At 54.8% G+C, this 12425-nt stretch overlaps 1 protein-coding gene across 2 annotated transcripts in view; it reads left to right on the top strand.

Annotated features, from left to right (window-relative positions):
* Positions 1–11596, top strand: part of ZNRF3 (zinc and ring finger 3) — a gene marked incomplete at its 5' end in the record, with an annotated part of 153229 nt that extends 141633 nt beyond the window's left edge. Inside the window, 7 exons of one of the 2 annotated variants that reach the window (XM_080820888.1) lie at positions 1929–2003; positions 2424–2555; positions 4187–4297; positions 5242–5409; positions 7205–7307; positions 8004–9773; positions 11164–11596. In XM_080820888.1, the coding sequence (XP_080677014.1) occupies positions 1929–2003; positions 2424–2555; positions 4187–4297; positions 5242–5409; positions 7205–7307; positions 8004–9773; positions 11164–11204 (2400 nt within the window). In that variant the 3' untranslated portion in view covers positions 11205–11596. The remainder of the gene's footprint in view (positions 1–1928; positions 2004–2423; positions 2556–4186; positions 4298–5241; positions 5410–7204; positions 7308–8003; positions 9774–11163) is intronic. The other variant, XM_080820889.1, reaches the window with a different exon arrangement.
* Between the last annotated feature and the right edge of the window lie 829 nt (positions 11597–12425).

Genomic DNA, 12425 nt, shown 5'->3' with positions numbered 1-12425 from the left:
CGCAGTTCCCTGAGGTGCGGGTGATGGTGGAATGAAAGCCAAATAAAGGAACAAGAGGTCCTGTTGATTACCTCATCTTCAGTGCTGTTCCTCAGGGCCCTTCTAGATCTAGGTAGGATTTGGGAAGACTGCGGTATCACTTGAGGAGAAGACACAGCCCCTACTTCCTGTTAACTCTGGGCCCACGGACTGTTGGCCTCCAGCAAGGGAGTCTGTGCCCCTAAAGGCCTTTTGGAGCAAGGCCACGCCGCCTGGCCTCAAGCTTCCTCCCTGGGCCATCGTGTCCTCTCCCTCTGGAGGCGGGTAACGGGGCTACCATGGCTCTTTCTTGATTGCTCCGGACAGCCCCCTGCCTTTCCATTGAGGGGCCAGGATTGGGAACTGGAAGGGACCCGAGTGGTAATAACGTAGGCTTCCTTCTCCTCTCAGGTGGGGAAACTGAGACTGGAACTCAGATTCGGTGACTTGCCCACCCTTGGCAGCTTGTCCCTCCCGACTGTAGCTTGCTGGTGAGGCAGTGGACAAGCGGTAGAAGGGACTTGAAATTGAGTCTCAGTTCAACAAGAAAAGAGTCCCAGGGGAAGAAGGAGAGCTTCTGCAGCACAGCACCCTGGGTTCCCCGGGCTCATTAAGTTGCTGGGGACTTTGTAGCATCCCCCAGGATTTCTCAGTCCTCCTGCTTTGGTACACGGCGCTGGGAATGGTCTGGTAAAAGCTGTGGGATAAGACTGCCCTCTAGTGGCCTCGTGAAGCCATTGGTCCAGCCACTTTCAGGTCTCTCCAGGTTCAGTGCTGCCTTCTTTTGCTGAAGCCCCATAGTGATTATTCCCTCAGTAGGAATGCCTTCAATTCAGATTTTATTCTTTGTCAAACATTCTGGCTCACAGAGTTGATCTCTGAACGCCAGCCATTATTTGCCCATCTCATAGGAGGTTTAGGGTTTTATTTTTGTCGTTGTCGTTTTCCCCCCACTGTAGAGGTATCTTACTTCTCTAATAAGATTCAGGTTCCTAAAAGCAAGGGTGATGTTTTATGTCTTGTTTTTCCCCAGCTGCCATCCCGTTGTCTGCTTAGCTGGACATGAAATTAGAAGTTTCGCTGGGATAGAAAAGAATCCTCCCTCAAAAAAGAATTCCACGCCTTCACATTTGTTCCTAAAACATTCTCATCTCAGCTCTCTGATCCATAGTTCCCCAAGTGGTTGAATCATCTGAATCCCTCAGAAAACTTCCAGAACTCAGCTTCCTGGGCCTTCCTCCAGCCCCGCTGAATCAGTCTCTGTGGTTTGAGCCAGGAAATCTGCTTTACAAACTTCCCAAGTGGTTTTGGAAGTGGAGCCAGGTTTGGCAGCCAACTGCTCTAAATCCCCATTTACGATTTTTTTTTTTCATGGCTTTTTCCCTCTGACAGCATCTCTAAAGGTCTTCAGCTTATGTCAGTTATTAAAATTGACCATTCTGAGACTCCTTTGGAAATACTCGGTGTGCTGTTCTAACTACAGTCCTGGCTGACATGGGAAGGAAGAAGGACCACAAGAGAAGGACCAAAGGCGTTCACTTTGGTTGCCAGTGGCTCTGTGTTCATAGCAGAAAATACCGAAACCAATACCTTCATGCTGACTGGGCAGGTCATTGATGTGTTTTTCATGTTTGGCCGGACAGGGAGACAAAGGTTAACCGAGTACCCAGTTACAAACATTCACCGGTTCTAATGCCTCTGGTTCTCAGATCAGCCGTACAATGTCAGTGGCATTGCCCCATTTTTTACAGATGGAAAAGTTGAGGCTTTGGGAAGTTAGTAAGTTGCCCCAAGTCATGGAAGTTGGTGACTGTCAGATTCTGCATTCAAATACAGGTCTGATTGCCAAGACCAGCTTTGGAAAGGTAAGAGGACCAAGAGTGCCAACCTGTTCTTTTTAACTCTGCCAGGCCAAGCGGGCAGTGCAGCGAGGAGCCACTGCGGTCATCTTTGATGTGTCAGAAAACCCAGAAGCTATCGATCAGGTAAACTCCGGGGGCCACGGGGCATGGCTGTCTCCCTGAGAGAGGCGCTTTTCGTTAGCTGGGCTTGTCGCGGGGGCGTCCCTCTCACTTCAGGGCTCCGCACTTGTCTGCTGACACTAGAAACCCGTGTTTAGACGTCATTCCTACTCGGACGAGAGGGTATTGAGTAGGCGTGAAGAGCCAGGAAGTTGGTGGTTAGGGGGCATTTTCAAAGACCCTTCTGAGCCTTCGGCCTGCCCAGTCTGTCCTAAAACAAAGCATCATTCTGCGCCTTGTCCTTCAGAAGCTCCAAGGCTGTGACACTTGAGGTCTTTGAGGATTTTCAGATGGTTTTTGCTGTTCTTTTCCTTCAGCCTCTCTCCCTCTCTTGCTTCTTAAAGCAAGAGCGTCTTTTAACCAGGCCTGTCTTTTCCTCCTCAGCTAAACCAGGGCTCAGAAGACCCGCTCAAGAGGCCAGTGGTGTACGTGAAGGGTGCAGATGCCGTCAAGTTGATGAACATTGTCAACAAGCAGAAAGTAGCTCGAGCAAGGATTCAGCACCGCCCCCCTCGAGTGAGCCTCCGTCGGCCGCGGCCAGCCTCGCCCTGTGCCCTCTCTGCTGCTCCCCGAGCCTTTATTCCCTTCGGGCTTTGGGCTTTTGTTCCAGTCTTCTTTCGGTGTAAAATGCTAATACAGCCTAGGTTCCTACAGTTTAGATCAGACTTCGGGCTGGAGGCCAAGGAGAAATATTACTCCTGTTTCTTTATTGGTATTATTTTTTAAGATTTTATTTATTTGGGAGAGAGTGCGAGTGAGCGTGCACACGAATGGGAGGTGAGGGTCAGAAGGGGAGAGAGAGAGTCTCAAGCAGACTCCGCACGGAGCGCTTAGCCCCATGCAGAGCTCGGTGTCACCACCTGAGATCATGACCTGAGCCAAAATCAAGAATCAGACGTTTAACCGACTAAGCCTACCACGTACTCCCCCCACAACCCGTGTTCCTTTAGAGAGGATTCGAGAAGACCTTCCAGAAATAGGTTTTGTGCTAAGGGGTCTCTGGTATCTTCCGCCCGGCACTCCCTCTTGGTAGCTCCTGCCCTTCTTTCTCTTCCATCCCTCCTCCCTCTGAAAGGCTGGGGAGGAGTGAAGGAAGGAGTACCTGGTTTCCTGTGTCCCCCTCCTTCCATTTGGCCCAGACTAGAGAAAAAGGCTGGTACTGTAGTTCCTTCTTCCCAGAGGGTAGATTGCATTATTAAAAAGCCCTAACTTGTATTTGAGTCTGGAGCACTTAGCTTCCAACTGGGATTGAAGTTTATGCATTCTAGGCGGTTGTTGAATAGCACGGTGGCTTCTCTGGAGCGTCTCGAAGGGACACTGCTGCCCAGTGACTCTTAAAAGGCATCTTCTGCCCAAACCTCAGGCTGAAGGTTCTGGGAACCTGGGACAGGATATATATAGAGAGAGAGATACGTACATACATACACACATACATATATATGGCTTATTTCCTTATCACAAATATTCACGTATAGGATGACTCTTTGTACACACAAAACATCTAGATACCCGTAGCATTCAATTAGCAAAACTCTAATCCTCTTGGCTAACTGCATGTCCTAGACAAGGTGGCTTCAAGGTTTCTGGAGGCAGTGTGCCATGAGGAAAAGGTAAGGACTCAAAGTAGAAGGGATTTGCAGAAGAACCGCCTTTGGTGGCTTCTTTTTAAAGGAAAAACGAGCGCTTTGGTGAACGTGACTCACCGTAGTGGAAGCTGATATTGTGGAAGCAGCGTACAATTTTCTGAGTTGTTGTAAACCGTTAATTATATGGTTAGTAATCACTGTTCCCTCAAAACATGACACTCACTCCTTTGTCCCATAAATATGATATTTGTGTTTATTTGGATGGGCCTCTCCTACTGGTTACGGCAAACTTTGCGCTCTTCCACTGGGAGCTGGGCATTCCAACGGGCGCGTTCTTGGTCAGGACTGCAGCAGGCTGCCCCCTCCACACCGAGGGGACTGTCTGGGCCCGGGGAGCACAGCACATGTGCAGGTTAGCAGAACACCAGGTGTTGCTTGCAAACGAGGGGAGAGACACACCTGAGTCACCCCAGCCTTATCCCAACCGGGGCTGACCTGACCCATGCGCCGATCCCCAGGCTGAAGAGACCTGTGACTCATCGGGTCTGTATTCTGTTCCAGCAACCCACAGAGTACTTCGACATGGGGATTTTCCTGGCGTTCTTCGTCGTGGTCTCCTTGGTCTGCCTCATCCTTCTTGTCAAAATCAAGCTGAAACAGCGGCGCAGTCAGGTAAGGGCTCCAAGCAGCCTGTGAGCGCAGGTGCCCGCCACCCTGTCCCAGGTGGCGACCAGGGGGGTGGGGGCCTTAGGTCCATGGCCTGGTCCCAGTGCCCTGGGAGGAGTGGCAGAGATGGAGCAAAATGAGAGCAAAGCTTATCACCCTGTGTCTTCTCTATTCCAGAAGGGAAGCACTGGGAGGGCTTCCAGCTGGGAGGTTTTCTCATGAAATGCCTAAGTGTTCACGCAGAGCCCTAGAGCCTTGCTCCTCAGATAGAATCTGGGCACCAGCAGCATCCCCTGGGAGCTTGGCAGAAATGCAGACTCTCAGGCCATACCCCAGACCTGCTGAGCCGGAAGCTGCATCTTCCAAGCCCTCCAGACGATTCCCAGTGAACAGAGTAGCCACTTTTGTGCTCCACCAGACACATCACTGTGCTCGTAGAAGGGCAGGATTTGGGGGCAGAGGTTGATGGAGAGGGTAAGCGGGAATCTAGACCATCCCGTGTGTAGTGTGACCTCACAGGAGAGACAGTGGATGCTGGCAGGCAGTCTGCGCGAGACTCACCAACTGCGCACCAAGCGAGAGTGGTCATCAGCCCAACAGAACAGTGGCTGTGTTTGCCCAGCAATTGCCTCATTTGCCCTTGGAACTTTCTTCAGCGTAAAGAGGGGGAACCCGAGGCATCGAGCAAGTGAATGACTAAGGTCTTGCAGAGTTGACCAACTAACTAGAGTCGACCTCTGCTGGGACTGCCACTTGGGAGAAGCCTGGGTCCAAGTCGCTGACCCTCAGGAGTCTGGAAATCCCATATCACGGCAGTCTGAATTTTTAGCGCCCTCTCAGAAACCTGTAGCGTTGTGCCCGTCCCCGGGCACTGGGTGCCATGGCTCCAGGGGTGACTACCATTGTTAGTACATCGCGGACCCTAACACAGACCACGTTCCGCCACACAGAATTCCATGAACAGGCTGGCTGTCCAGGCTCTGGAGAAGATGGAAACCAGGAAGTTCAACTCTAAGAGCAAGGGGCGCCGGGAGGGGAGCTGTGGGGCACTGGACACGCTCAGCAGCAGCTCCACGTCCGACTGCGCCATCTGCCTGGAAAAGTATATCGACGGGGAGGTAAGGACAGAGGCAGGGCCCATCCTGGCTGGGGACAAGGTAGACAGGTCAGCAGAGGCGAACACGACCTGGAAGGATGGGGCCCTAGGTCTTTCCCCACAGCTTTGCAGGAGCAGAAGTGTTTAGATGCCTAGGCCCCAGGGGCGTGGCCGGAGGCATCCTCATTGCTCTTCACCCTGGGAAATGGGTGGCCACAACTCAGAGACACTCTCTCCAGAGGGCCCAACTTCCACCCATGGCATTTCGGAAGTTGATCAGAAACATATGATAGGCTAGAAAAGGTCTGGTATTAAGAACATTGACACGTATTGACTTAATTTTAGAATCACTCTTCTGAAAACGGACACTTGACTCAAAGCAAACCTCTCTGTGCGAAGCCACGTGGAACACTGGGTGTTTTTACTTAGGAGGCAAGGGGATGTGATGGCCCCCTTTTGTCTTCTAGCTTTTTTTTTTTCTTTAAGATTTTTACTTATCTATTTGACAGAGAGAGACACAGTGAGAGAGGGAACACAAGCAGGGGGAGTGGGAGAGGGAGAAACAAGCTTCCCGCAGAGTGGCGAGCCCAATGTGAGGCTTGATCCCAGGATCCTGGGATCATGACCTGAGCCAAAGGCAGACGCTTAACAACTGAGCCACCCAGGCGCCCCTTCTTCTGGCTTTTTATCCTGAAAATGTCAGACCTTCCGGAAAGCTGCAGGAGTCCTACAGTGAATGACAGGTCATTCGCCCTCAGTCACCCTTTGCTAACATCGTGCCACGCTTGCTTAATCTCCTCATAGGCAGAGGCGTGCATCCACACACATTTTGGGGAACGGGGAGCAAACCACTTCAGAATCAGCTGTAGGCATCTAATGCATTCCATTCCTGTATAGCGTGTGGGGTGAAAATGAGTTTTTGCAGAGACCTTGAAATTAAGAGAGTCTTGAATGGCCTTTAGGTGCAGACTTCCCGTATTCCAGTCCTGGCCCAGGCAGGTTCTAGCTTTGTGATCCTGGGCAAGTGATTTCATTCTCTGTGCCCACGCTTGGGACATGGGCCCAAGAGTGACACAGGCTTCAGGTGATCATGGAGGTTACATGAGAAAATACAGGTAGAACTCTCCCACGGTCAGGAACAACGTTAGGTATTAGGTTGAGCGTTATTCTGTTGAGCTGGTCAGAGCATGGAAAAGCAGAGTCACATTCGCAAACTTGGGCGAGGGGTGCTTTGGCTCAGGAACTCTGTAGCTAGTTATGCCTCAGAAAACCCCATCACCTTCTTTCTACGTAGGCTGCTATGTTAAAAACCATGTTCTCTTGGATGAGTACTCAGGGTCCAGCAAAGGAGAGCTTTGCCCCTTTGCTGCTGCACCTGTCAATTACAAGTCCTGGGCATCTTCCTTTGTACTCACCCCCAGTTGGAGGGCCCGGAGGGAGCCACCATCCCAGAGATGCCTAAGGTCTTGGGGGTCCGGGGCTGCAGAAGCCATTGGCTTTGGTCTTCCCTTGTGTGTGGCATGAATGTGAATGCCTTCCTTGGGCAACAAGAAAGGACCCTGCTTCGGTGTGCTCCCTTCCTGAATGCTGAGGACTGTGGATGGGGCTTCCTCCTAGAAGCCAGACATGGGTGCTGACTCTGGGGCATGGTGTCCACCTGCAGCTAGAGACCGGGAGGGGCCTGAAGAGGAAGCCTTTGGTACTGGCTTCTAGGGACATGCTGGACTCCTCAAGAGGAAGCACGCATGGGGCTGAAGTCAGGACCGCTGTCCACCCGGGCCCCACCTTCAGGCTGCGTGTCTTCTCTCCCTTCCCAGGAGCTGCGGGTTATCCCCTGTACTCACCGCTTTCACAGGAAGTGCGTGGACCCGTGGCTGCTGCAGCACCACACCTGCCCCCACTGTCGGCACAACATCATAGGTAATTGTCACCGTCTCCACTCTTGTGGCACAGTCGCTGTCCCTACCGAGTGCTCAGCAGGAGTCTGGCATGTGATACAGTGAGCAAGCATTGCCCTCCAGACCTGGAGGTGGGGTAGGAGGGCCCAGGGTGTTGGAGCTCACCCGGCCCCAAACCCTCAGGAGAGCCTGACCTTGAGCAAGGTAGCTGGCCTCTGCAGGCCCGAGGCCCATAGTCTCTCCAGCAGGAAATGCAGTGATGGCACTTCCGTGCCCAGTACCATGGTGCTGTTCCACGCCACAGGAGGTGAGCGTAAGGGGCCGGGGTCGCGTTATTGCTCCCGCCCCCCGGCGGTAGCAGCAGACCAGGCCCGGAGTATAGGCTGTGCTCAGGATAGCTGTTGTCCCCGAGAGGGAAAGTGCCTTTTGTCTTGGTGTCTTTGTGGCTGTCTGCACGCTCACGTCTTCCTCATTCCGAGCCAAGGGCAGGTGGGAGATGGGCCTTTACAGGTGTGACCATTCTGCAGACAGGGGCGTGGGCCAGCCTCTGCCTGTGTGGCCAGGTCTGGAGACAGCTGGCAGGGGCCCAAGTCCTGACCCCAGCCACGTGGGCGCGGGACTGAGCCCACTGCCTCGTGCCCCGCCCTCACTGATCTCTCCGGCCCGTGGCATGAGGGTCCCTGGCCCCGCTGACTTTGTGTCCCCTGCCTTTCCCCAGAGCAAAAGGGCAACCCGACCGCCGTGTGCGTGGAGACCAGCAGCCTTGCACGTGGCCGGCAGCAGAGGGTGATCCTGCCGGTGCACTACCCCGGCCGCGTGCACAGGACCAACGCCATCCCGGCCTACCCCACCCGCACGAGCATGGACTCCCACGGGAACCCCGTCACGCTGCTGACTGTGGACAGGCACGGGGAGCAGAGCCTCTACTCCCCACAGACCCCCACCTACATCCGTGGCTACCCACCCCTCCACCTGGACCCCAGCCTGGCCCCTCACCGCTGTGGCCTGGAGCACCGGGCCTACTCCCCAGCCCACCCCTTCCGCAGGCCCAAGTTCAGCGGCCGCGGCTTTTCCAAGGCAGCTTGCTTCTCCCAGTATGAGACCATGTACCAGCACTACTACTTCCGGGGCCTCAGCTACCCGGAGCAGGAGGGCCAGGCGCCGGCCGGCCTCCCACCCCGGGGCCCGGCCCGTGCCTTTGCGGCGAGCAGCGGCAGCAGCCTGCTCTTCCCCACTGTGGTGCACATGGCCCCGCCGTCGCACCTGGAGAGCGGCAGCACGTCCAGCTTCAGCTGCTACCACGGCCACCGCTCAGTGTGCAGCGGCTACCTGGCCGACGGCCCAGGCAGCGACAGCAGCAGCAGCAGCAGCAGCAGCAGCAGCAGCAGCTCCGGCCAGTGCCACTGCTCCTCCAGTGACTCAGTGGTGGACTGCACCGAGGTCAGCAACCAGGGCGTGTACGGAAGCTGCTCCACCTTCCGCAGCTCCCTCAGCAGCGACTACGATCCCTTCATCTACCGCAGCCGGAGCCCCTGCCGTGCCAGCGAGGTGGGGGCCGTGGGTGGCTCGGCCCGGGGGCCTGTGCTGGGCCTCGAGGGCTCCCCGCCACCCGAGGACCTCCCGGCGGCCCACAGTCAAGGGGCTGGGCGAGGAGAACCTTGGCCCGGCCCCTCCTCACCCTCGGGGGACCAGCTGTCCACCTGCAGCCTGGAGATGAACTACAGCAGCAACTCCTCCCTGGAGCCCAGGGGGCCCACTAGCTCTACCTCAGAAGTGGGGCTCGAGGCTTCTCCTGGGGTGGCCCCAGACCTCAGGAGGACCTGGAAGGGGGCCCGTGAGGGGCTGTCATGTGCCTGCTGCTGCGAGCCCCAGCCCTCTGCCCTGGAGCCCAGTGGCGGAGTGGCCGGGGGCAGCACGTTGTTCCTGGGCCCCCCACTCTGTGAGGCCTGTGGCCCCACGGGCAGAGAGGCGCAGCCGGGAAGCTCCCAGGGCCTGTACAGCCTTCACCCGGACCATTTGCCCAGGACAGACGGGGTGAAATACGAGGGCCTTCCCTGCTGCTTCTATGAAGAGAAGCAGGTGGCCCGTGGCAGCGGCGGGGGCCGCGGCTGCTGCGCGGAGGACTGCTCGGTCAGTGTGCAGTACACGCTCGCCCAGGAGCCCCCGCCCGGCTGCCCCCCGGGAGCCTGGGACCTGAGCCAGCGCATCCCCATCATTCCGGAGGATGTGGACTGTGACTTAGGCCTGCCCTCAGACTGCCAAGGGACCCATGGCCTCGGCCCCTGGGGTGGGACACTGGGCCCGGATGCCCTGCGACCCCACTGCAGCCTAGGAGCCACCCAGGAAGAAGAGCCGATTCTGTGCCACCAGGCCAGGGCTCCATTCTCGCCCGGCTGCCCTTCGGAGGGTGCAGAGGCCCCCGGGGCCAGCTTCCCTGGTGCCCCTCAGGACACTCAGGAGTCCAGCGCCACCGCCCCTGAGGCTGCAGGTGAGAGTAGGAGGGGACCGGAGGCCAGAGTCGGGGTCCTCCTTTTTCCACTGCTTGTTTTCTAAGTGACTTCTCTGTGCCCTTGACCTCAGAGGCCGTCTGTACCTGTTGACTTCCAAAGTAGTTCATCCCCACCCCAGCCCTCCTCTGCGTTCCAGAACCATTAGGCCTCCTGTTCCCCTGGTCCTCACAAGCATCCCGCCCGGTCTTGTCCACTGCCGCCCTCTCAAACTCCTCCCTCTTCGTGCCCCCCCCCCTCCAGGCTCCCCACCCAGATCCTCGGGGCCCAAACCCACACTCTCCCAGAGCACCCCCTGCCCTCCATACTCCAGTGTCCTGGGCTGCTCAGCCTGCTGTGGGAACCATGTGGGCTGGTTTTTCGCCACCCCCACCCCCCATTCAGAAAATCAAATCCCCAGAAAAATGAAACTTAGCAAAGGACGTGCAGAATCCAACTCCAGGATTTTCATTCCATTCAGCAGACCTCATCAAGTTGCTATAAAGTTTCCAAACATTTTGTGTCAGTCATAAACAGTCCAGCACCTTGGAGTAGCACCACGACTCGTTCCCCTTCCAAAGCATATCCCTAATTTCTCTCTTCTGTGTCCCCACCTGCCGTCTCCTCGGGTAGGCCCGTCTCTTCTCTCTGCGGCCAAAGCAGTGGCCTAACTGGACTCTCACTGCTCTTGGCCTTCTGTTCTGCATGGAAGCCATGGGGGTCTTTTTTGAAATGTGTCTTTACACTGGAAAACCCTTCAGTGACTTGCCACTACCTCTAAATTTTAAAAAGGTGAACTCCTCACCCCATTCTGTATGATCTGCCCCTCGGACCACCACCTGCTTCACTCACCTCCTTGCCCCTTGAACCTTCTGTGGCCTCTGACCTTCTTCCCCAACAAGCCAAGTTCATCCCAGCTTCCAGACTTCTCCGCTGCTTCTCCAGATCTTGGCTGAAATTGTGCCCTTCACCCCTGTCCAGGATCACTGTCACAGGCCCTGTTCACTTCCCAGGCTATCGAAGTCTGAGGTTACTTTGTTCTGAGGTCTGTGGGCTCTGGGAAGGGGTCTTCTCCTCTTCTTCTCAGTGCCTGCAGCGGTGCCTGATGGCGCATCTTCAGTATGTTGTAAGTTCATGCTACCTAAGGGCTTCCAGAAGTCTCTGGCCATCCAGATGAGGGAGACTGGCTGTCTGGGAGGCACCCATGCCTTCCTGCCTTTGCCATATACACGGTCTGTCTGGTGTTCTGAGCTGTCGCTCCCTAAGAGCCTGTGACACCAGGGATGGGCACCCAAGTCCCCCACGTGGACCCCTGTGTGTTGTGCCCAGGGCTTCCAGTGCCAGTTCTGTCCCCTTGATGATTTATTTGTATGTGTGTCTCTCTCTCTCTAGGACAGAGATCTCGCCCAGCAGACAGTGGCACAGGAGCCTGAGCTCAGAAGGAACTCTTACGTGGAAATGGGGACTATATGGAGACTCCAAGCTCTGACTTCCTTCAGAAAAAAAAAAAAAAAAAATTTTTTTTTTTTAGCTTTGACAAACACACAAAAGTGGTAATAAAGAGAGCCCTCCTTCTCAACCCAAAATGTGAGCCACCTGTGGCAAACTGCCCCCTACCCCCCATTAACAAACCAACAGACAAAATTCTCTGAGTCTTTTGCCTCTTTTGATAACATGGTATATTCTGTTTTGTAAAGTGTGTGTGCTTGGGGTCCCAAGGTGTGTGGGATTGAGTTCTCTGCTTTGTTTTTTAAGATATTATATGTAAATGTAAAAAGTTATTTAAATATATATTTTAAAGAACCCTAACTGCCAACTTTTGCTGAAAAAAAAAAAAAAAAGAAATCACTGCTGCATTAATTGAACCATATCATGTGTAGATACTGTTGTCTCCCTGGAGGGAGCTCAGGCCTTTGAAAAGCTCAGGGCTACACCTGCCTTAGAAAATGAACCAGAAACTTGAAGTAAAGCTAGTTGATATGGGTACAAACTCTGAGGAACAATGCAATGCTGCCTCTTTCTTTCTTGTGGCAAATCCCAATGTACAAAGTTTTGGGTCTTCTCAGAAGCCATGCCCTCTCCAGCCCACACCTATAGGCAGCTGACGGGAACAGCTAGGGATAGGGCGGAAGGTCTGCAGCTCTGAGGTGCTGGGACAAGCCATCACTACGCCAGCCCCAGGGTGACAGGGACAGTTCAGCCCAGTGTTCTTCGGTCTGTCCCTTTGGGTCATTGTCTTAGGTCAGAGGACAAGAGTTCACAATCCTGAACTCGGGCTTCCTGCCCCTGGCTGCAGAAATGGTTTGAAGGGGTGTGTGGGGACAAACACCCGGAAGGAATGTAGTTTTGCAACCTTAGCGTCTAGGGGATGGAAAGTGCTCTCAGTAACCCAGAAGAGGGACAGAGGGCGCTAGAGCGTGCCTGCGCCCAGGCGTCTGTGTGGCGCAGCCAGTGTCCTTGGGCTGCCTTCCTGGGGACCCTGCAGGGTCAGCACCGAGCTCTGTTTGAATGATACGTTTCCCATCCCATTTCCCTCTGGAAGCACTGCTTCGGGGTTATTCAGCCCTCTGCCTCATGGCCGAAATGGCTCATCTCGCCTGCAAATGTCTACTATCCTTTCTACCTAATGCACTATTATGTATTGATTCTCCAGG

The sequence above is a fragment of the Martes martes genome, assembly GCF_963455335.1.
Source record: "Martes martes genome assembly, chromosome: 13".
Lineage (NCBI taxonomy): Eukaryota > Metazoa > Chordata > Mammalia > Carnivora > Mustelidae > Martes > Martes martes.
This window is presented reverse-complemented; position numbering and strand designations above follow the sequence as displayed.